The following is a 26,062-nucleotide window of genomic DNA, read 5'->3' on the forward strand; positions in this document are numbered from 1 at the left end:
GGGGTGGGGGGGGTGGCGATCACAGGGGGCAGGTCCCATCACCCAGGCGATCGCCAGGCCCACCGATCGCACCCGCCCGCTGACCCTGAAAGTTCAGCCCTTGGTTCGATGTGGCAATGCAGCCTTGCCCACCTCTAAGCAGAAAGACAGCAGTGGAATCCTGCAGCACAGGAGCAGGCCATTTGGCCCATTGTGCCTGTGCTAGCTCTGCAAGAGGCTCTTCAGTTAGCCCCACTTCATCTGCTGTTTCCCCTATGGCACTGCCAATTTTTTTTTTTTCCCTTCTAAGGTCTATGTTCAATTCCCTTTTGAAAGTTGCTATTGGACTAGCTTCTTTGGCCCTTTCCGACAGTGCGTTTCAAAGGATAAGAACTCACCGGCTGGAATTTTCCAGCCCCCCCTGCCGGTGGGGTCTTCCCTTCCTGCTGAAGTCAATGGAAATTTAAATGGCTTGCGGCATTTTTCACCACCCTCCCCCCCCCACCCTCCCCTCCTGCCGCAGTGGGGCTGATAAAATTTTTATCATCGCTATGATTCATGATTCATCCCATCTGTGAGACCAACAACCTGAAAGCAGCAACTCGCACACATTTGGGACAACAAAGCACCTGAGTATTGCTGATAAAAGAGCCATCTTTTGTCAAAGCTTTCCATCAGGACAATTCGCAAGAAAATACCAATACCGGTATAGACGGTACGGGAAGAGAGTGCTGATTGGTTGACAAGTGGGCTCTGATTGGTGGACTTGTTGCCATGGAGGATGCACCTGTTGATGGGGACTGACAGTTAACTGCCAAGCTTTGTTTCAAATTCAAACCAGACAGCTCAACTCTGATTGGCCAAGACATTGCCCTGGGGCATGAACCAGCCAATGGCTGTCAATTATTTTGTTTAGCTGAAACAGGTGCAACGTGTGTACGAGTTCTTTCTGTCCGCAAAGAACAGAGCCCTGTGTATTAATATATGTAGCTTCCAGTACATGCAAATGTACCACACTGCGAGCCCAACTGACAATCTTAAATTGGTTGTCAGCGTAATTCTTAGCAAACTGAGGATTATTTAGCAAATGTTCTCCAACCGTGGAATCACTTCTAATGTTGGACACTGTGTTTTGAGTGTTGCAAGCACGGGCTGGTTGGATACGATCTGTACCTTGCCTGTTGCAAACAGCTGAAAGGACACGCTGTTTGATACAATCCAGCAGCCTTTGGGACATACGGCCTACATACCTAGCATCACACTGGCACTGAAATTGATAAACCACATTACACAGTTCAAACCATATCAGCCCAATTAGCACTCAGCTTCTTTTTTGAGCATCTTAAAATTAGAGCGAGGTCATTCAGGCAGTTCTTCACACAAAGGGTAGTGGAAATTTTGAAACTCTTCCCCCACCCCCCCCCACCAAAAAAAGCTGTTGAGGGGGTGCGGATGGAGATTGCAGGGCCAGGTTCGGGGGTCACGGGTGTCAATTCATTTTGCACTAGCCCTTGAACTCCATCACATTTAAGGGGAGGCAACATAAGTACATGAGGGAGAAAAGAATAGATGTCAGGATGAAAAGGCATCAGCTGTGCCTGAATTAGTACCACTCATAAGGTTGGGGGTTCAAGTCCCACTCCAAAGACTTAAGCATATAATCCAGGCTGGCATTCTGGTGCAATACTGAGGGAGTGCTTCACTGTCTGAAATGCCGACTTTCAAATGAGACATTAAACTGAGATCCCATCTGCTCTCTCAGTTGGTGGTAAATGATCCCACGGCACTTTTCAAAGAAGTGCAATGATATTGTCCTGGACAATATTTATACCTCAACATCACTAAGAGAGATTATTCTGGTCATATGACATTGCTGTTTGTAGGAGCTTGCTGTGCACAAATTGGCTGCTGTGTTTCCTACATTACAACAGTGTCTACACTTCAGAAGCACTTATCTAGCTGTAAAGCACATTGGGACATCCTAAGCTCATGAAAGGCACTGTAGAGATGCAATTTTTCCTTTATTTAGAAAGTTATGCTGGGTTATATGGGGTGTGACATAAAGAGGAGGGAGTCTCATGTGGAACACAATAGACTAGTTATGCCAAATGATCTGCTTCTGTATTGTACATTCTACACGGCTCTGTATAATTCCACGAATTACCGTTAGGCATGGCAAAGTGGAAATGGAGCCGAATTTCTTGCCATTATATCAGGGCAAATTGATTGAGTTGTCACCATATTTATTAGGAGGGGATGTCATTCTTTTGAATATCTCTTCAAGGTGTTGCCAGTTTGAAGATCTTCCAGCACGTGGTGATGGGCAGGCTGCCACGGATCCAATCCAGTGCCTCCAAATTAAAAATAAACCCACTACTGGTGGTAGCAAGGGTGTCTAATCAATAGCCCCCCCTTCAAAATTTATTATCCTGAGCTAATAACTGATTTGTCATTGAGTGAACACTAATAATTAGATAAAAAGAATATTACCAAGTCTGGAAATGGTCTGTACTAAATTGATTTTGTTTGCTCTGCCGATTGAAGTGCTGAAGCAGACATTTTATTTCCCTGAATTGGCTTTTGCACCATGTGGCCTTCAGATTTATAAAATTATTGACTACCTAAATGCCTTTCTACACTAACATTCATCAAGATGAATTTACTGACCATGATTACATTGACATCAGGGTGCTAGAGGTTTGCTTTTAACCCATTCACCTAAACATTCTCAGCTCCTGCATCTGCCTACAGTGATGGTTCATGAATGTATTGGTCTGCTTCCAACGTGACCCAGGCTGTTGGGGTTTTGTCTTGTTCCATTTTCCTATGGCTTATTAAATCTAATTTTGTTTACCCCTTTCATGTTGCCAGCCATCCAGGATTTTTGCTTCTGTTCACTCACGAGGTGTGGGAGTCACAGACAAGGCCAGCATTTCTTGCCCATTCCCAATTGTCCTTGGGAAGGTGGTGGGAGGGTGAGCCGCCATCTTGAACCACTGCAGCCCGTGACGGTTATAACTTTCTGCAGCGGTTCAATACAACTGAATAGCTTGCCAGGCCATCTCAGAGGGCAGCTCAGAGTCAACCACATTGGTATCACATATAGGCCGTTCTATGTTCTTCTTGTCTTTTGGCTCCCAGATGTTGGTAATAATCACACTTTAAGCTCGGAAAGATCGGAACCCTTTATCTTTACCTTGTCATGCTACATGGTATAATCGAAGGACCGGTTTGAACTGGTTCTGCTGCACATCACATCAATCTCTAGTGCAGCTGTGAAATGTACTCCCTTGGAACACTTACATGTTCCTAGCTCTTTACAGATAATACAGCAATACTTAACAGGCCAGATTGGGTAAGGTTAGCAGATTTCCTTCTCTCAAGGACATGAATGAACTAGATGTGTTTTTACAACAACCCAGTAGTTTCCTGCTCACCAAGACTGATGCAAGTTGTTAATTCCAGTTCATTAAGTTAATTGAATCTAAACTCCCCAGCTGCTTTGATAGGGTTTGAAATCCTATCTCCTATATTATCAGTCCAGGCCTCCAGATCACTAGTCCAGCAACCTAACCACTGTGCTACCTTATCCACAACTATGGTGTGACTGAACCCAAATTACCATTCCTACATTGTCCTTTGGCTTCGAGGAATTGAAGATCGATCTCCAGAACACTGCAGCAAAACTCAGAAAAATCATTCAGGCCTTTAACAAAATTGAGGGGGTTTTTTTTCATTTTCTTTAAACACTTTAATTTACTACTTTTAAAAATATTGGAAATGGGGAGCAAATTGTCAAGATCAATCCAATTGAGTAACAAAGGGGAACATTTTAACCCAACCCGCCTAACAGAAAACTGATGGTTTTATAGCCCGTCTGCTTCTATTCTCCATTGAATTAACTGAGTTGGGGGGAGATGGGGGCAGGGGGATGGATAGGGATAATACTAGACAGGGTGCAAGACAACTATTCCACTCAATCCTGGGATTTTATCACCCAGCCGCTTTGGTTGAAAATACCATCCCCCCCACCTCCACCCTTCCTACACTGTCTATTCCTTTTCCAATTGGCAGTGCACCTGGGGCAGTGGTGGGACAGGTGGTGAGAGGCAGTAGGTCAAGTGGTGAAACCACCAGGAATAAGGTCAAGAAGAATTGGCAACACTGTTCTGGAAGCATGACTTGTTCTGGAATCTGTTTTCACGGATGCCCTCCTGATGCCTCGGTAATGTATGATTTCTGGCAGTTAGGTTCTCTCGCATCCATATATATATATACGTTTGACAAGAGACAGGTTACCAAAAACAGGAATCATGATCCGTAGGTGTACACTTTCCGCCGTTGAGTCAAAAAATGATAGGCCATTCAGCCTATCATGTACTTGCTAGTTCTTTCAAAGAGCGATCCAGTCAGTTCTATTCTTGTGATATTTCTCCAAAGCCCTGTAACATCTTTTCTCTTAAAATATTTATCCAGTTCTCTTTGAATGCTACTATAGAATCTACGGAACTGTGCATTCCAAATCACAATGACACATTGTGTAAAAAAAAAAGTTTCCTTATGTGATCTCTTGTTCTTTTGCCAATCACCTTGAATCTGTGCCCTCTGGTTATTGACCCTTTGGTCATTGGAGACAGCCTTGCCTTATTTACTCTGTTTAAACATGGTTTTGAACACTTCTATAAAACCTCCTCTTAACATCTCTGCCCTGTGTTTAGGAACCTCAGTTCTTATGGTCGGGCCACTTACTAACAGGGTCCAGTTTAGATTGATTCGGGTCCTCTACTCATGAAGGTGAAGTTGCATAATCTGCAGGGAGCTGGTTGGAGATGGGGCTCCCAACAGCAGCACGGAATCTCCAACCCACACTCCCAGCAAGCAACTGGAAGTCTATCCGTGTATCTTCATACTTATTCTTCTACTGACCCTGATTTGGGCTTTCAATTGTTTGCTTGGTTTCCTGTGCTACAGGTTTCTCATTCAGCTGTCTTCAGACCTCAATGTCACTGCCAGTAGATGGTTATTGAGGGAGGGACGTTGCTTGTGGGTGCCCTACTATCACCTCTTGCACCGGCCTGAAATGGGATCAGTTTCAAATTAGGACATCTGAGAGTGTGTCAAAATAATCGTGCAACGTTTTTATATTTTCTAACAATGGGGTGAATTAGAGGGTGCGCATTTTGATCATAATAATGAAGGTAAGACTGGCTGGTAGGTATAGCTTCCGCGCAATTTACATCAAAAAGAATCTGTAATAGGTTCAGTTCAAGTCGCAACTCAGCATATTAGGAAACGCTGGCATTGTTATAACTGGGTTCAATTTGACTTGTTCTGCCAGTAAAAGGCATATGAGGGTGAGTGCTGTATGGAATTGAATTGGCAAAAGGAAGAAATGAGGGCATTTTGTAATGTGATCTCCGATCCACTGTTGTTGGCACCCTGATATAGTAGGCACGGTGTCCTTGTTGGGAAGGTTCCTGTGGTTTTAGTGGACAAGGTTGCTTGGCTTTTCAAGGTTGGTCAACAATGAATGCCTGTCCATTGATTCAGTTGGCTGAACTCTCATTTCTTCCTTGACCTCTCCCTACTCCCTTGAGCTGTACATCTGTGGGAGGCTGAATGTCAGTTTCTTTGTGAATTGGAAGCCCAGGACCACACAACAGTAAAAACTATCAGACAATTCCTCACAGCAAGGTAAAATAGTGAAAAGCCGAACTAATAGAATATTTTTAATATGTTTTACAGGAACAAGGCAAGATTAGCGTTGTTTTTAACGTTGGAACTGATGACATCGTCATCAAGGAAACCAGCAACGTGGTGAATGATGGGAATTACCATTTGGTACGTTTTACCAGGAATGGGGGCAACGCGACCCTACAGGTGGACAACTGGGCCGTAAATGAATTCTACCCGACAGGTGAGTGTTATTGTCTCGTCTATCCTTACACTGTTCTGAGGAAAGTAGCAGAGATTGGAAACTTTGGAACTGTGTTGTAAAACAGTGAGATTGTAACAGGCATGTCAAGTCACATTTCAAAGGATAGACTGGCGGGAATGTGGAATTCACTAACATATGGAGTACTTGAGGCAAATAATCATAATGGGAAGCTAAATAAGCACATAAGGTAAAAGGAAGAAAGATAGGAGGAGGCTTATGTGGAATATAAACACCAGCATGGAACAATTTGGCTGAATGGCCTGTTTCTGTGCTATGAATGTGGTAGAACGGATGTATATGGTGATAAAGGGATTCCAAGTCAGATGGTGAAATATGAAACCAGATGTGAATCTTTTTCTTGATAGTTCTTTTATGTACAGAATGCAGTGTTACACATGCCAGCCTCTACCACTAACCCAGTGTCCCAGCAATCTCTCTTTATAAGTGCTCAATGTGCTTAATTAAACAATGCCCATCACCTCAATATCCAAACAATACAATTAACATATCATTGACATAGGCCCCACAATGCCAGTATTTAATGATGTTGAGGCGAAAGATCTGGCAGAGAAATGCCAACAGGCAGTTGTGAATAATAAAGTTAAATAAAATCTGAGCTGACTACTTGGTCTTATAAAATGATAACAACTAATTATGATGCACCCTGAAGACCATCCATATCCAAGACCAAGTCCAAACATGTCCATCTATACGTTAGCAACTGGCTAGCCTGGTGGCAGTGTTGCTGATATGTTGGTAACGTGCCAACCACTATACCTGGGATTTGGCACATATTGAGATTTTGCTTTATCCTTCTTCCTTCTCATGAGTCCCATATTTCCCATCTCCACCGGCAGATGAGTCGCCCTCCTGAATTGATGCATGTGCAGCACTTTGGCTCAACTGAGTAACTCACTAAAGCCATTTCAGTGGATGGTCAGCCAGATTGCTGTGGGCCTGGGGATATATGTCACACCAGCCCGGGTAAATTCAGCAGATTTTCTTCCCTAAAAGAGCCAAAAAGGTTTTTACAACATGATCACTATTACTGCAACTAGATTTTTTTTTAAAATCCAGATTAATTTGCTTATCGGAATGCAATTCCCCAACTGCTATCGTGGGATGTGAATTTAGGTCACTGGATCATTCATCCAATCCTCTGGATTATTATCCCAGTAACATAACTACTATGCTGCTGTCTCTGGTTTGTGTGCAGTGTACAGTTTTGGTCTCCTTACTTAAGGAGGGACGTACTTGCATTGGAGGCAGTTCAGAGAAGGTTCACTAGGCTGATTCCTGGGATGAAGGGTTTTGTCTTGTGAGGAATGGTTAAGCAGGTTGGACCAATAGTCACTGGAGTTTAGAAGAATGAGAACGAAACATAAGAGATTCTGAAGGGGCTTGACAGGGTGGATGCTGAGAAGACATTTCCCCTTGTGGGGGAATCTGGAACCAGGGGGGCACAGTTTCAAAATAAGGGGGTCTCCTATTTGGGATGGAGAAGGGGAGAAATTTCCTCTCTCAGAGAGTAACTAATCTTTGGAATTTTCTACTCCAGAGAGTATTGGAGGCTGGGTCATTGAATATATTCAATGAGTTGGACAGATTTTTGACATACAAGGGAATCAAGGGCTATGGGGTTAGGCAGGAAAAAGCCACAATCAGATCAACCCTGACCTTACTGAATGATGGAGCAGGTTTAAGGGGATAAATGGCTGACTCCTGCTCCTAGTTCTTATGTTCTTATGTGGGTTGACACTGGATAGTGATAGCATCATGTCATTTCAAATAGGGTAGGGAAGCTCTCTTCTGAAGCCAGTAGAGGAGGCTCGGTAACAGCTTGGTTCGGGAAATGATGCCAGGCACAAAGTGAGGGAAGACGGAAGCAATCTAAATTGATGAAGAAAAATTCCAATTTCTTACAAAAACAAGTAGCTGGTGATTTTCAAAAAAGGTGTCTCATTTTCTTTTCCATCAAGGTGAGGGATTTTATTGCTGAGTAATGAGTATGTATGCTTTAGGCACCAGCAAGGTCAGGTGCAGTTAGACGCAGAATAAACCTGTTTCTACTGCAGTATACCTCAGCATCAACCTCAAAGAGAGCCAGTGTAACCCTTCTGCATTCCCCACCTCAGCCAATTTTGTATGGGATTAGGGGCAGCTTTGTACTGTTGCCCCTCAATCACAATGAATTGCACTAAGACTGACCTACTGCACCACCTAGGACCCTTACAGATCGAGGAGATTGTTGACACAGTAGCCTCAGCTGAATTTGAGCACAGGCCTTGGATGGGTGGAAGGTCAGCATCTCTCATGTTTGTGCCAGCAACCTCCTTGGCTCTTACAGTTAGAGATTACAGTTACAGCAAAGTTTCACATGAAATCACTACTCTTTTAAGATTTCTGCGGTTGCAAAATAGTAGTTTAAAGTTACTGACTTAGAAGAACAATTGTGAGCAGCTAAAGATTCTTGATCTCTCATTGTGCGTTCTCATGAGCCACTCTCACCAGCTTTTTTCTCATTTTTTCACGGGATGTGGGTGTCGCTGGTAAGGCCAGCATTTGTTGCCCATCCTTAATTGCCCTTGAACTGAGAGGCTTGCATTTCAGGGGGCAGTTAAGAGTCAACCACATTGCTGTGGCTTTGGAGTCACATGTAGGCCAGATCAGGTAAGGATGGCAGATTTCCTTCCCTAGAAGAGGGCATTTGTGGACCAGTTGGGTTTTTATGACAACCGATGATAGTTGTCACGAACATCATTACTGAGACAAGCCTTATTTTCCTGATATTTTTTGTTGAACTGAACTTAAATTCTACCAGCTACCATGTTGGGATTTGAACCAATGTCCCCAGATCATTACAGAGATAAAAACAAAAAAACTGCGGATGCTGGAAATCCAAAACAAAAACAAAAACAGAATTACCTGGAAAAACTCAGCAGGTCTGGCAGCATCGGCGGAGAAGAAAAGAGTTGACGTTTCGAGTCCTCATGACCCTTCGACAGAACTTGAGTTCGAGTCCAAGAAAGAGTTGAAATATAAGCTGGTTTAAGGTGTGTGTGTGGGCAACCCAACCAGCTTATATTTCAACTCTTTCTTGGACTCGAACTCAAGTTCTGTCGAAGGGTCATGAGGACTCGAAACGTCAACTCTTTTCTTCTCCGCCGATGCTGCCAGACCTGCTGAGTTTTTCCAGGTAATTCTGTTTTTGTTTTTGTTCCCCAGATCATTAGCCTGGGCTGTGGATTCTTAGTCCAGTGACATTACCACTACACCACCATCTCCCATAATATGTAGGGGTATGAGCGCTATTAAAAAAACCCACGTCTTTCTGTTTTTTTTCATTCACTCATGAGATGTAGGCATTGTTGGCTGGGTCAGCATTTATTGCCCACCCATAATTGCCCTTGAGAAGGTGGTGGTGAGCTGTCTTCTTGAAACACAGCAGTCCCTGTGGTGTAGGTACACCCACAGTGCTGTTAGGGAGGGAGTTCCAGAATTTTGACCCAGTAACAGTGAAGGAATGGTGATATAGTTCCAAATTAGGATGGTGAGTGACTTGGAGGGGAACTTACAGGTGGTGCTGTTCCCATGTGTCTGCTGCCCTTGTCCTTCTAGATGGTAGCGGTCATGGGTTTGGAAGTTGCTGCCTAAGGAGCCTTGGTGAATTCCTGCAGTGCATCTTGTAGATGGTACACACTGCTGCTACTGTGCATCGGTGGTGGAGGGAGTGAACGTTTGTGGATGTGGTGCCAATCAAGCAGGCTGCTTTGTCTTGAATGGTGTTGAGCTTCTTGAGTGTTGTGAGAGCTGCACTCATCCAGGCAAGAGGGGAGTATTCCATCACACTCCTGACTTCTGTCTTTTAGGTGGTGGACATGAGTCAGGAGGTGAGTTACTCGCTGCAGGGTTCCTAGCCTCTGACCTGCTATTGTATCCACAGTATTTATATGACTAACCCAGTTCAATTTCTGGTCAATGATAACCCCCAGGATGTTGACAGTGGGGGAATTTGGCAGTGGTAATGCCATTGAATGTCAAGGGGAGATGGTTAGATTTTCTCTTGTTGTAGATGGTCATCGCATGGCACTTGTGTGGCATGAATGTCACTTGCCAGTTGTCACCCCAAGTCTGGATATTGTCTAGGTCTTGCTGCATTTGGAAACGTCCTAGGCCGAACCATTTTCAGCTGCTTCATCAATGACCTCCCTTCCACCATAAGGTCAGAAGTGGGGATATTCACTGATGATTGCCCAATGTTCAGCGCCATTCATGACTCCTCGGGTATTGAAGCAGTCCGTGTCCAAATGCAACAAGACCTGAACAATATTCAGGCTTGGGTCAACAAGTGGCAAGTAACATTCGCACTACACAAGTGCCAGGCAACGACCATCTCCAACAAGAGAGAATCCAACCATCACCCCTTGATGTTCAATGGCATTACCATCACTGAATCCCCCACTATCAACATCCTGGGGGTTACCATTAACCAGAAATTGAACTGGACTAGCCATTTATATACTGTGGCAACAAAAGCAGGTCAGAGGCCAGGAATAGTGTGACAAGTAAATCACCTCCTGACTCCCCAAAGCCTGTTCACTATCTACAAGGCACAAGTCAGGAGTGTGATGGAATACTCCCTACTTGTCTGGATGAGTGCAGCTCCCACAACACTCAAGAAGCTTGACACCGCCCAGGACAAAGCAGCCCACTTGATTGGCACTACATCCACAAACATTTACTCCCTCCACCACTGTCGCACAGTAGCAGCAGTGTGTACCATCTCCAAGATGCACTGCAGGAATTCACCAAGGCTCCTTTGACACCACCTTCCAAACCCACAGCCACTACCATCTAGAAGAACAAGGGCAGCAGATAGATGGGAACACCACCACCTGGAATTTCCCCTCCAAGTCACTCACCATCCTGACTTGGAAATATATCACACTTCCTTCACTTTTGCTGGGTCAAAATCCTGGAACTCCCTCCCTAACAGCACTGTGGGTGTACCTACGCCACATGGACTGCAGTGGTTCAAGAAGGCAGCTCACCCCCACCTCCTCAAGGGCAACTGGAAATGGGCAATAAATGCTGGCCCAGCCAGTGATGCCCACATCCTGTGAATGAATTTTAAAAAATAGACTGCTTCAGCATCTGAGGAGTTGCGAATGGTGCTGAACAGTATTTTTTATATTTGTTCATGGGGTGTGGACATTGCTGGCTAGGCCAGCATTTATTGCCCTTCCCTTGAGAACTGCAGGGCTTGCGAGGCCATTTCAGAGTTACCCACATTGCTGTGGGTCTGGAGTCACATGTAGACTAGGTAAGGTTAACAGATATCCCTCCCTGAAGGATATTAGTGAATCAGGTGGGCTTTTATCTTAAACAAAAACAGAATTACCTGGAAAAACTCAGCAGGTCTGGCAGCATCGGCGGAGAAGAAAAGAGTTGACGTTTCGAGTCCTCATGACCCTTCGACAGAACTTGCGTTCGAGTCCAAGAAAGAGTTGAAATATAAGCTGGTTTAAGGTGTGTGTGTGGGGGGCGGAGAGATAGAGAGACAAAGAGGTGGAGGGGGGGGTGGGGGTGTGTGGTTGTAGGGACAAACAAGCAGTGATAGAAGCAGATCATCAAAAGATGTCAACGACAATAGTACAATAGAACACATAGGTGTTAAAATTAAAGTTGGTGATATTATCTAAACGAATGTGCTAATTAAGAATGGATGGTAGGGCACTCAAGGTATAGCTCTAGTGGGTTTTTTTTTTTAATTTTAATATATAATGGGAATAGGTGGGAAAAGGAAAATCTTTATAATTTATTGGAAAAAAAAGGGAAGGGGGAAACAGAAAGGGAGTGGGGATGGGGGAGGGAGCTTACGACCTAAAGTTGTTGAATTCAATATTCAGTCCAGAAGGCTGTAAAGTCCCTAGTCGGAAGATGAGGTGTTGTTCCTCCAGTTTGCGTTGGGCTTCACTGGAACATTGCAGCAAGCCAAGGACAGACATGTGGGCAAGAGAGCAGGGTGGAGTGTTGAAATGGCAAGCGACAGGGAGGTTTGGGTCATTCTTGCGGACAGACCGCAGGTGTTCTGCAAAGCGGTCGCCCAGTTTACGTTTGGTCTCTCCAATGTAGAGGAGACCACATTGGGAGCAACGGATGCAGTAGACTAAGTTGGGGGAAATGCAAGTGAAATGCTGCTTCACTTGCGGCTTTTATCTTGTTGACTATCAACAATGGTTTCATGATCACCATTAGATTTAATTCCAGATTTTTTTAAATTGAATTCAAATTAAACCGTTTGTCATGATGGGATTTGAACCTGGGTTCATAGACCCTGGGTCTCTAGATTATTAGTCCAGTGACAATATTACTATGCCACCTCCTGCCCCCAAGCTGCAGTGAACATCCCCTTCTGACCTAATGATGGAAGGAAGGTCATTGATGAAGCAGCTGAAGAAGGCTGGGGGTCTTGGACACTACCCTGAGGAACTCCTGCACTGATGTCCTGGAACTGAGATGATTGGCCTGTAACAGCCACAACCATCTTCCTTTGTGCTCGGCATGTCTCCAACCAATGGAGAGCTTTCCCCCACCTCCCCCCACCCCCCATTCCCATTGGCTCCAGTTTTGCTAGGGCTCCTTGATGCCACCTTCAGTCAAATGAGTTGAGCTTGCTCTTGCAAAACAGACATGAGGAACCACTCTTAGGCTGGAATTTCCTAGCCCCTCACGCTGGCGAGATCCTCCGGTCTGCCGATATGAATAGGGATTTCAATGGCTTGCCTGCTCCACTGCAGGAAAATTCCAGCCTTAGACTCAGTCAGAGTTAATTTTTTGATCTGTATAGATCATTCCCACATCAGGTGAAGTAGGCACCCACCAAACCAAAATTGGGAACTGAAAGCATCGTATTGACCACCGTGGCTCAGTGGGTAGTACTCTCACCTCTGAGTCATGAATATGTCAAGGGCTCCGGAGTCTTGTGAGCACGTTGCCCAGGCTGACAATGCTGCACAATCGGAGGTGCCATCTTTTGGGTCAGATATTAAAGAAAGGTCCCCAACCCCACTCTGCTCCCTCAGATGGATACAAAAAGTCCCATAGAACTATTTCAAAGAAGAGCAGGAGAGTTCTACCTGGTGTTCTGGGACGGTATTTCCCTCTCAATGACCAGCCGGGATTTTCTGGCCCCACTGCAGCTGGTGTTCCCCACGTACCGAGCGGTTGCTGCGTCCAGTCAAACGTCCATTGACTTTGACGGAATAGAAGATCCCGCCTGTGGTGGGGGGGAGGGGGGAAATTCCAGCCAACATCACCAAAACAAGTTATCTGGTCGTTGAGGCATTGCCTGTTTGAGGGAGCTTGCTGTGCATTAATTGGCTGTCACGTTTCCCTGCATTATGGCAGTGCCTAGACTGCAAAAAAATACACCATTGGCTGTGAAGTACTTTGGGACATTCTGAGGCTATGAATGGTGCTATAGAAATGAAAGACCTGCATTCTTTTCAAGTCAAGGCTTTCTGATAATGTTTTTTTTTAAGAACTGAAAGGAAACCACTGAGGGTTATCTGTGATAACAAAGAAGGACGACAATGGGGGCATTCAGCTCCTTTCAGTAGAACTGAGCTTCCTACAATCAAGTCCCCTCAGCTCCTGCTGCTGCTGCTGGCAGCCTCCCACAGGGATTCTGGAAGCTGCTGATTGCTGCTGTGGGAAGGAGCATGTGTCACTGCCAACCAGTGCTCGCCCAGCAGAGGGAGGAGGGCAAATGCCTTCTTAAAGGGACATCCCCACCTGCAAAACCGTCTCTTTCTTAAGCTTTAGGATGGGGGGGGTTCCGTGGGGGGGGGGAGAGGGGGGAGGGGTGGGGTTGGTGCGCGGGTTGAGAAGGGAGAGCCCCCTCACTTCCCAGCGACATTACTTATAAATGTGTTTCACAAATGCGATATCTTCACGGTGCCATCTAGTCAGAAACTAATGAGGCTTGCAAACTCTTCGAGCCAAGTGCCTCGGAGCAAACATGACCGTTTTCAGCTGGGTGTATTTATCAGTTTAATTCTAACCCCCCCCCCCCCCCCCCCACCTCTCCCCACACCCCTCTGGAGGTCAGAAATCCTGTGGGGTAAAAATTCAGCTTGCTTGTGATTTATTTTTTCAAGGAGAGAATCGACCAATCGATCAGTTAAGTATGGCACGCGAGAGGGATTCATAATTCTCAGCATTTAAGGAGAGCAACATTCGGTTACAATAAAGAAAGATCAACAGGGATATTCAGCTTCATTGTAACCAACAGCTTAGAGGTTACATCGGGTGCCATTAACCTCCGAACTGTTAGTTTTTGTTTATTCTTTCATGGGATCTGGGTGTCGCTGGCAAGGCCCAGCATTTGCTGCCCATCCTTAATTGCCCTTGAACTGAGTGGCAAGCTTGGTCATGTCAGATAGCAGTTAGGAGTCATCCACATTGCTGTGGATCTGGAGTCACATGTAGGCCAGACTGGGTAAGGGTGGCAGATTTCCTTCCCTAAAGGACATTAGTGAACCAGGTAATTTTTTTTTACGACAATTGATGATAGTTGTCATAGTCACCATTCCAGGTGTGTTTCTCTTTAAATTGAATTTAAACTCCACCACCTACTGCGTGGACTTGAACCCACGTTCGCAGATCATTAGCCCTGGGCCTCTGGATTACTAGTCCAGTGATGTTACCACTGCATCACCATGTGACATAGTATAGATCTGTGCTAGTACATATTTTTTTATTAGCGTTGGAGGAGGTAGTTAGCCTGTGTATTTGGAACCTTCTATGAAACTTGAGATAAATGCATCACGAGTGCTCATGTTCATTGCCATATTAATAGCTCTCAGAAATAAACTGGTGCTGAACCTCTACCTGCAGGGATTTGGTGCTATTGATCGGCAAAAGCTGTTGCCCCAGACACACTCAAATCTTGATAAACATGAGACTCAGCCAAGAGCTGCCGCTGCCAGTTCCCATTTGGCTTATAACTCATGTTAGAAGCCCCGCTCATTAGTTTAGTTGGTCAGACTGAGGAATGGTGATTGCAAAGGCATCTGACGTGACTGGCTTGTGTTGGGTTATCGGATCTCCACTTTGGAAGCCGGTAGATGACACTAGAATTGTCCTTGAGAGGGAGAAAATAGGAGTTGGCGATGGCACTTCTGGAGAAAAATGGAATGGATTCACCAGAATGTTACCAGGACTGCAAAGGTGAGAGTATGAGGGAGATTACATGAGACAGCTTTGTATTCCCTGGAACCTAGAGAGTTACAGGGCAATTTGATTTGGCTGTTTAGGATTTTATTGGAAGGAACCAGTAAGATAGAGAGAAACTTTCCCCGCTGATCGAGGGAGTCTCAGACAAGAGGACGTAGCCTTAAAATTAGAGTCAGGTCATTCGGGAGAGAAATTAAAAAATAGAAAGAGTGGTAGAAGTGTGGAACTCTCTTTCACAAATAAACAATTGACGCCAGATCAGTTATTCATAAAAAAATTGAGATGGATAGATTTGATCTAGACAAGGGATTATGGATCTATGGGCATGTGGATGGAGTTAGGAGGCAAATCAGACATGATCTTAATGAATGACGGAGCAGGTTCAAGAGGCTGGATGGCTAACACAAATTCCTGAGGTTTCGGACCCTTGCTGGGAAGTGCCTGTGCACCAACATTGGGTGAACAGGTTCAGCTGAGAGGTCAGTTTGGCAAGCCTCACACAAGAGGAATAGCCACCTGGGTGAGATGTCAAAGGATGACCACATCCGGTGTAAAAGCACTTCAGCCACAAGTCGAAGTCTTTTGGAGAGGAGGGCAACAAACTGAAGGGGTTGGGGGAGGGACAGTTGGGGAGGGAGGAAATTAACAGCCATTCTATTCATCTTGCTCATGCCTATTGATCCTCGGGAGGATGAATTCATCTTTAAAGTACATTTTTACACAAGCGAATCAGCTGTGTTTACTGGGGGAGGGGCGGGGTGGTGGTTGGAAATTAAAATATCTAATGTTATTGGAAGGTAATGGCTTGGCATGCCTGATTCCAATTAACATTGTTGCTGATCCTGAACCTTGCTTTGTTGCTGTTCTGGCAAGGCTGAATACAGATGAAGTTTGTATGTGAAATATTGAAAGCATATTGATCTGATCTTGCAGGAGAACCAGCCATCGTTATGTGAGAATGATCTGTGGAAGGCCAGTCTCAACACAGGCACTGACAATTGTTTAGCTATCCGGTGGGGTGGGGGGGAGTGCTTTTCTGATGGTGTTTAATCCCTTGATCCCCTTTCAATCAGTGTGTGCTTTCTTAATTGAGACAAGCTCAGGGCCTGAAGGGAGCCAACTTTGTACCAGTGGCAACCACCTCCTTCCTTCTGCTGCAGCCATATTTCACATTCCTTACTGAGCCTTGGTATGTCCAGCAATCCAGAGAGTGGACAGAATGGGGAACTCGCTACCACAAAGACTAGTTGAGGCAAATTGCATAAATGTCTTTCAGGGGAGACTAGGTGAACGTCTGAGTGAGAAAGGGATTGAAGGTTAAATGGCCTCTCCCTGTTCCTATAACTGTGGTGATGGGAATATTACAGGGACTATGGATATAACAGAAACTGTGATCATGCTGATGGGGTTGGATGAGGATAGGTAGGAGGAGGTTCATGTGGAGCATAAACACCAGCATTGTCCAGTTGGGATGAATGGCCTGTTTCTGTGCTGCAAATTTTATCAGAAGCATAAATCAGAAAAGCTCAGAAAGCCCCAAGTTAAATTCTCCACCTCTATCAAGGACAGTAGCTGAGTCACTATCATTTGGGAAGCAGCCCCTCAGGTAAGTAGTGAGGGGAACAACTAGAATCAGTCAGGATGGTTAGTATCCAGTGAGCTCCCACAGGACAGGGTATGGGTACCCTGAGGGCAGGGTAGGTTCTTGCTGTATTCTGGCTCTACAGTCGACATAGCTTGAATACCTTGAAGTTACAGCACATGCAAAGGCCATTCAGCCCACCCAGTCCATAATGGTGTTTACCCTCCATCAAAGCAAAGAACTCTGATCATATTTACCTACCCTATCCCTTCATCCCCCATTTCTTCACCCACCCCTTCAATCTAAATTATCAACCAGAGTGGGGATATAACGGGGGGGCTATAGGGAATATAATGCAGTGCATTAATGGGAATATAGCAGGGGGAGTGGGATGGTGGGAATGTAACAGAGTGGGATTGTTGGAATATAACAGGAATCTTACAATGACAAGCTGAATAAGTTGAATTGGAAAAGTGATCAGAGACTGCATTTTAATGGAAGAATATTGTGAGTGAAATTAGGAAGCATTGCTTCACTCATAGGGTGTTGGAGGTTTGGAATTCTCTTCCACAAAAGGCAATTGATGCTAGATCAATTGTTGATTTTAAAACTGGAATTGATGGTTTTAGTTAACCATAGGTATTAAGGGATATGGGGGGAAAGATGGATATACGGAGTTAGATTGTAATTCAGCCATGATCTGACTGACTGACAGAAGAAGCTTGAGGGGCTAAATGGCCTCTTCCTGCTCCTATACCTGCGGTGATGGGAATTTTACAGGGACTATGGATAGAACAGAAATTGCAATCATGCGATTTGTTACACTGCAGCTATATAGGGATTACCTTAGTGAGAATGTAACATGGATTGTGTTATAGCATAGATTATGATGTGGGGGATGAATTAGGAGCGCTTTTTGATGGGAGCAAGATGGCTGGAGTAAGCAGGAAAGTTGCCTATTTACCCTCGCCTGAAATCTGGACAATTCAGTGAGAATATTTTATGTTTGAATGAATTCAACAGCAGCCAGCAAGCAGCCTGGAGGTATCATTGTACGTGAGACTGGGTTATTTATAGATAAACTCCTGGCTGATAGTACAGTGTTTCTGCTTGTAAGTAATATAATCAGAATTGATTCTGCTTGGATCAATCTAGCATTTCACTGCTGTAATTATGGAGGTGCTGCTCATTGTACAGATGGATCATATCATATGCATAGGATAGAGAAAATGCTCAAAGGTGTATTTTATCTCCCACTATAAGCTTTATAGATTCAAAACAATTTTACTGAGCAATCGCACATTGGGAAAAAAAGGATGCAATGATGCATTATTTTGCAAAACTGCAAGTATTGGCCATTTCAAGGCAGATTAATTCTCATCAATAGAATATGTGAAATTTATGGATCATGCTGTGTTGTCACGAAACATTATTGTGATCCTTAATCCCACCACTTTGTCCCCCAGGATCACTTAAAATGGAGAATTTCTTACAAAGCTATGAGTCCGTGCACAGAAAATGGCAATGGTTAACTTACAATGCTGCAGATTGTCAGAATCCTTTTCCTTCCTGTCAAAAATAACCCGACTGGGAAGGATAGTCTATGTGCCCTAATTGTGGCTCTATTTATTCGAACATCCTGAAACATTCACTTGCCACTGCCCTCTCATCTCTCCCTTCATCTAAACTCTCCAGCCTATACTCATGAGCGCCACTTGACCTTGCCATCTCACCTGATCTTGCTACTCCCATAAGACCACCGCAACTAGAAGCAGGAGTAGGCCATTTGGCCCAACGAGTCTGCTCCACCATTCGATAAGGTCATGCTGATCTGATTGTGGTCTTTACACTACTTTCCCTGCCTGCCCCCCTTTGACACCCCTGTCGATCAAACATCTAACTCAGCTTTGAATACGAACATATGAACCAAGAGCAGAAGTAGGCCATTCAGCCCCTCAAGTCTGCTCCACCATTCAATAAGATCATGGCTGACCTGTTTGTGTTTCAAATTCCACATTCCCATCTACCCCAATAACTTTTGATCTCCTTGCCTAACAAGAATCTATCTACCTCTGCCTTAAAAATATTCAATGACCCCGCCTCCACCACCTTCTGAGGCAGAGAGTTCCAAAGTTGCATAATCCACTGAGAGAAAAAAAATTCTTCTCATCTCTAAAAGGGAAACTCCTAATTTTAAAACAATGCCCCTGGTCTTGGACTCACCCACCTGAGTAAACATCCTTTCCATGTCCACCTTGTCAAGACCATTTAGGATCTTATATACTTCAATCAAGTCACCCACTCTTCTGAACTCCAGTGGAAACAAACCCAGTCTGTCTAACCTTTCCCCACAAGACAACCCGCACATTCCAGGTATCAGTCTAGTAAGCAATTAGTTTACATTGAATATATTCAACGACCAGCCTCCAATCTCTGTGGAAGAGAATTCCAAAGACTAATGACCCTCTGAGAAAAAATTAAATGGAAGACCCTTTGTTTTTAAATGGTGTCCCCAATTCAAGATCCCCCCACAAGGGAAAACACCCTCTCAGCATCTGCTCTGTCAAGCCCCCTCAGAACCTCTTATGTTTCAATAAGATCACCTCTCATTCTTCTAAACTCTAATGAGTATTGGCCCAACCTGCTCAACCTTCCCTCATAAAACAGCCGCTTCATCCCAGGAATCAGCCTAATGAACCAAAGTTATACACAGTACTCCAGGTACAGTGTCACCAATGTCCCAATGTACAGCTGTAGCAAGTCTTCCCCACTTTTATACTCCATTTCCCTTACAATAAAGGCCAACATTCCATTTGCCTTCCTGATCACTTGCTGTAGCTGCAAATTAACTTTTTGTGATTCATGTACAAGGAGCCCAGGTCTTCTGCATTGCAGCATTCTGCAGTCTCTCTCCTTTTGAATTATATTGTGTTTTTTTCCATTCTTCCTGCCAAAGTGGACACCTTCGCATTTTCCCACATTATACTCCATCTGCCAAATTCTTGCTCACTCCCTTAACCTATCTATACCCCTTTGCAGACTGTTCATGTGACAACTTGCTCTCCTACCTATCTTTGTGTCATGAGCAAATTATGCTACGATGCATTTGGCTCATTCATCGAGGTCAATAATATGGATCATTGATAGTTGAGGCCCCAGCAGTGATCCTTATGGCACTGCACTAGTTACAGTTTGATAACCGGAAAATGACCTATTTATCTCAACTCGCTGTTTCATGTTAGTTAGCCAATCCTCTATCCGTGCTAATATATCAACTCAACACCATCAGCTCTTAGATTCTGCATTAACCTTTGATATGGCACCTTATCAAATGACTTTTGGAAATCCAAATACACGACATCTACTGGTTCCCATTTTATCCAACCTGTTTGTTACATCCTCTAAGAAGTCTAATAAATTTTGTCAAACAGGATTTCCCTTTCACAAAACGATGTTGACTCTTCCTGATTGTATTCTGGGCCTGAAATTTCCCCCTTTGGGGGTTGGGGTGGAGGAGGGGGGGTTTGTGCGGGGGTGGGCGCGAACCCAATTGGTGCCTCCCGAATGGGTCTGCACCGCCATTTTATGTGGGCGGGAAAATTAAGGCCCGCCCAGCATGACACACACCCAGAAGCACTGAGCGCTCCCTGTGTGGGCGGCGGGGGGCGGAGGGGTGGGGGGTGGATTCCCTGAATGGTTCCCTGCGTTCTTTCACACATGTGCGCAAAAGAGAGCAGAAATCTCCCTGAGGCACAGAGGTTTAAGTTTTAAACATCCAAATAAAGGAATTAAAAACTTTTAAAACCATGTCCCCTCGTGTGACAGTGTCACATGAGCTGGGACATGCCAATGAATTTTTGAAATAATTTTTATTGAATTTATAAACACTTCAGGAAACCTCATCCCGCCCGTGGATGAGGTTCCAATGAAAAATGCAAAGGCCGCCTGGCCCTATTCAACCACCCGCCAACCTTCAGGTTGGACGGGCAGCTCATTGAACTGTTTAAATTAGCTCTTAACAGGCCTTAATAGGCCTTTGACATGTCGGCAGGCACACAGCCAACCCAGCTGCATGCCTGCCAAACTGCAAATCACGCGGTGAGGTTGGGATGCCCGCTCAACATCACCCCGCGTCATTTTAAGCGTCAGCGAGCAGGCCCCACCCCTGCTCGCCGACTGGAAAATTTTTCCCCTGATTTTCTAAATGCCCTGCTACTATCTCCCTAATAATGGATCCTAGCATTTCCCCAGTGACAGAAGTTAGACTAACTGGCCGATAGTTTCCTGCTTTCTGCCTCCTCGCTTTCTTGGACCCTATAGTTACATTTACGGTTTCCCAATTTGGTGGGACTTTTCCAGAATCTAAGGAATTTTGGAAGATCACAACCAATGTATCTACTATCTCTGCAGCCACTTCATTTCACACCCCAGGATGCAGGCCACTAGGCCTAGGAGACTTGTCAGCCTTTAGTCCCATTAGTTTTCCTAGTATTTTTTTCTCCAGTGATTGTGATTATTTGAAATTCCTCCCTCTCTTTTGCCTCTTGACTTTTTTTATTATTCTTGGGATCATTTTATGTCTTCTACTGTGAATAAAGATATAAAATACCTGCTCAAAGTCTCTGTCATCTCCTTGTTTCCCATTATTAGATTCCCAGTCTCACCCGCTGAGGGACCAATGCTTACTTTAGCTACTCTCTCCCTTTTCATATACCTACAGAAGCTATTGTCTTTTTATATTTCTTGCTAGTTTCTTTCTCGTAATACAATTCCTCTCTTTTTTAATTATCCTTTGCTGGTTTCTGAAGTGTTCCCAACCCTCTGGGCTATCACTAATCTTTGCAGCATTGTACATCTTTTCTTTCAATTTGATACCATCCTTAACTTCTTTAATTAGCTACAGATGGTGCACCCCTATCCTAGCATCTTTCTTTCGCAATGGATTATATCTTTGTTCAGAGTTATGAAATATCTCCTTAAATGTCTGCCAATGCTTTTCTACTGTCTTACCTTTTAATCTATTTTATTATTCCACTTCAGCCAAATCAGCCTTCATATCCTTGAAATTGCCTTTATTTAAATTTAAGACACTAGTTTCAAACCCAAATTTCTCACCCTCAAATTGAATATAAAATTCTACATGCTATGATCACTCTTACCTAGAGGTTCCTTTACTATAAGGTTATTAATTAATCCGATCTCATTGCAAATTACCAGGTCTAAAATAGCTTGTTCCCTGGTTGGTTCCAGAAATTATTGTCCTAAGAAACTGTCCCGAATATACATTCTATGAATTCATCCTCCAGGCTATATCTGCCAATTTGATTCATCCAATCTATGTGAAGATTAAAATCTCCTATGATTATTTCAGTACCTTTCTTACAAGCCCCCATTATTTCTCCATTTAAAGTCTGTCCTGCAGTGCAGCTACTTTCAGAGGGCTTAAAAAACAACAACTACCAGTGACTTCTTCCTTAGCTATTTTTTATCTGCAACCAAACTGTGCAAATTGTACAACTGTACATTTTGATCTTCTGAACCAACATCATTTCTCAATATTGAGCTGATCTCATCCTTTATTAACAGAATTACCCCACCCCCTTATCCTTTCCTGGTGTTCTTCCAAAATGTCAAATATACATGAATATTCAGGTCCAGCCATGGTCACTTTGCAACCATGTCCCTCTAATGGCTATCATATCATACTTATTTCTATTTGTGCTATCAATCATCCATCTTATTACGAATGCTGCATGCATTCAGGTAAAGTGCTTTTAATTCTGTCTTTTTACCATTTTTCCATACTCTGACCTTATTTGCTGGTGCACTCTTATCTTTGTACGTTCTATCCTTTCCTGTTATGCTAAAAACATAACCAGCACCACTACCCTATGCCCTGCACTATTGTCTTGTTCTTTCTCTTTAACTTCCTAAATCTCCCTCACATGACCACCTTCCCCCCTCCACCACCTCCCCCATGCCCCACTCTTTCAGTATCAATCACAGATAAGGCCATCTCTGATCACTTCCTTGAATTACTCTCCATCCACACCTGCCTTCCCCTTCCCAACCTTTCTTCCTTCTGTGTCCATCCTGGAAAAAACTCTCTCCTAATTCCCTTACACCTTCACATTCAAAATCCCAACAATCTAACCTTTGGCCCTCTATTCACCTCAACATTTCTTCAGCTACCAATCTTTTCATCCATGTTTAATGCCATGATCTCTCACCCTGGTCAGCCCCTTGGTATGGTCCTCATCTCCAGTCTCTTAAGTCCAAGGGACAAAGGCTTGAGAGGATATGGCAGGCAATTGGTTTGGCTATTTGCTGCCATATCTGGGTGGACCTTTATAAGGGATTGTCGGGCCTTACTCTCATCTGCTGAAACTGCTCACTATCCCACGATCATTCTGGAATGCAAAAATAACCCCCAGTCTCTTATCTCATGACACCCGGAATAGATGGTGGAATAAGACATGAAGGGGGACAGAAGAAGGCATAGAACAGGGAGAGTGTTTGTATGCTGGGTACACAATGATAGAGGGACAGAGCAGTGAAAGAATTAATGGACTGTAGTAAATTGCAGATCCACCTACTGCCCGTCTTCCATGTTGGTGACGCATATGGAGCACCCTTCCTGAGCAAGATCTACCAGCCAACATCCTTTGGATCAAGGAATAGGAAACACCGGAAGTCACTAACAAGTTCCTTGTGTCAAACCCCATCTGTCGAATGACAGGCTTTGAACTACCACAGCGACAGTGGTCCTTGCTAAATAGGTTCAGGAAAGGCCCACGACCCCTGTGCAGCAAAGTTCCACTGTTGGGGCCACAATACAAACTCCTTATGCACTTGTGTGGCAAGACACAAACAATATGGCACATGACCGAGGAGCATCCCCTCTACAGACTAAGTGGCGGACTGATCACCTTAAACTCAGCAAATGAGGAGGCTATCGCCTGGCTTCGGGGATTCACATTCGCCAAATAAAGAATAAAGTGGGAGACAGAAAGATAATGAAATAGAGCAGTAAGTGGGTGGTAATAGAGAGAAAAGGCCAAAAGGGACTGATGAAGAAACAGCAAGGAGAAGAAGCTGGGAGCTCTACTCTAGGGGAAGCCCAGCCAATTATGGTGTGTAACTTCCATCTTCACTCTCCTTGCACTGCCCAGCAGCAAATAGAACCACGTTCCAATGCTGCGACCTTGTACAAGATGTTAAAGTGTTTATTTACTTGCTGTGTTGTGTTCAGCTGTGCCAGTTTGATATACAAGACTCTCGGTTTTTTTTTATATCTTTTCCTACTGCTAGCTATGGGGTAGAATCGCTGTTCAAAGATCTCTGAGAATTGAACTTGAATACAACATTGCTCTTTTGTTTACAACACACCTCTGCATGATATCGACTGAAAAGACAATGTTTTTTTTTTTCTCAACGTATATGCACAGCTGGCTCAGTGACTTGTTTGAACATTGCGCATGGGTAACAGGTTAAGCTGGTGCTGTTTATATAAGGAATACATTGAAGATGATAAGATAGCTTATTGATGTCACCCATGAGTACAAGAATAGTGAAGTGGATGTGGAGAAGGGGGATTACTGCCTTAAAATGTGCCGTAAATTTTAATATTTATTTGCTTTCTCATTGTTGCTTTCAAATCCCTCTCCGTGCCGTGGCCTTGCCGCTCTTTATCTCCATAACCTCTTCCGGTCCTAAGACCCTCCGAGATCTCTGTACTCTCCGATTCTCACCTCTTGCACGTCCCCAATTTTCTCTGTTGGCTGGGCTTTCTGCTGCCAAGACCCTAACCTCTGGAATTCCCTCTCAAAACCCCTCCGACTTTCTCGTCTCCTTCCTAAAGCCCACCTCTTTGGTCAAGCATTTGGTCACTTGTCTCAATACCTCCTCAGGTCCTTGATGTCAAATTTTGGTTCATAATGCTCGTGTGCAGCGCATTGGAGCATTTTCTATGTTAAAGGCGCTATATGAATGCACATTGTTGATGCTGTTTTAATGTTCCAGAATGAGGCTCTGCCTCACTGGCTAAGGTACTTTGTTCTCTTTTGACCAGGGAAGGTTAGGAGATCAGAGGTGAGCAGGATTATGAGGGGTTTTGATAGAACCAATAAGGATAAATCGTTTCAGCAGGCAGGATGGTTGGTAACTGGGGAATATGGGACACCTTGCACATAACTTTCAGAAAGTTAGCATACAGGTACAGCAAGCAATTAGGAAGGCAGAGCCTTTTTTTTTTACAAAAGGTTTGGAGTACAAGAGTTAAAGGAGTCTTATTACAATTGTATCAGAGACTACACCTGGAGGAGGGGTGTGTGCAGTATGGTCTCCATGACTAAGAGTCATGACTAAGGTAAACTTGCCTTTGAAGGAATGCAGTGAAGGTTCATTGGACTGATTCCACACATTTTTATAGAATGAGAGTTGATATAATTGAAACATGTAAAATTCTCTCAGGCTTGAACCTTCCCTCCCAGCTGTGGAATCTAGAACACAGGGTCACAGTCTCAGATTGAGGGATCAGCCACTCAGGGCTGAGTTGAGGAGAAATGTCTTCACTCCAAGGGCTGTGCATCTTTGGAATTCTCTACCTCAGAGAGGAGTGGTTGGTCAGCCATTGAGTGTGTTTAAGACTGACATTGATTATTTTTTGGATATTAAGGGAATAGGGCAGGAATACTTAACTGTTGCACGAGACCCACCATGATCTCATTGAGTGGTGGGACAGACTAGAAGGACTCAATGACCTGCTCGTGCTCCTGTTTCGTATGTTCTTATGGGAACTCCCCGAAGTATGGACAACCTGGTCTCAACCTAGGTTATGTGCTGGTGGAGTGGGACTTCAACCCATGAACTTGGCCCTGGAAACTGCCACATCTGACACTCAACTATGTTAAGTGGCTGAGGTACAGAACACCAAGTGTAAGAGATAGAATGAAATAAAAGCAAAGCAAAAGTAGCCTGAATGATTCCAACCTTGGGTATTAAAAGCTTGTCAATGGAACACTCAGTTATGGAGTACGATAAGGTGACACTCTTGACTTTCCAGAGGGTCTTTTTCTTTGTCTCTCTCAAGTCAGCAAGATTTCTTGTCTAAAGGACTGACATTCACGCAGAATAATGGTGATCTATTCAGCAAATTCCAGTTCGTCAATGTGTGGAATAGGTTCAGCTGCCTGAGTGACTGGCATTAAGAAATCCCAGAGGGAAACTCATCATTACTGAGTTCCTACATATATAAATAAAATTCAGCTCTCCTCACATCTTCACTCCTCTGTTTCTCAAACACTAATTGAGAATTTTCAAGT

The 26,062-nt window shown here is 44.2% G+C and overlaps 1 protein-coding gene across 1 annotated transcript in view; it reads left to right on the forward strand.

Moving 5' to 3' along the window:
- Positions 1-26,062, forward strand: part of nrxn3a (neurexin 3a) — a 1,735,226-nt gene that overhangs the window by 1,521,951 nt on the left and 187,213 nt on the right. The window contains exon 18 of the mRNA XM_041214454.1: positions 5,725-5,896. Coding sequence (XP_041070388.1) covers positions 5,725-5,896 — 172 coding nt within the window. The remainder of the gene's footprint in view (positions 1-5,724; positions 5,897-26,062) is intronic.

The sequence above is a fragment of the Carcharodon carcharias genome, chromosome 20, assembly GCF_017639515.1.
Source record: "Carcharodon carcharias isolate sCarCar2 chromosome 20, sCarCar2.pri, whole genome shotgun sequence".
Taxonomy (NCBI): domain Eukaryota; kingdom Metazoa; phylum Chordata; class Chondrichthyes; order Lamniformes; family Lamnidae; genus Carcharodon; species Carcharodon carcharias.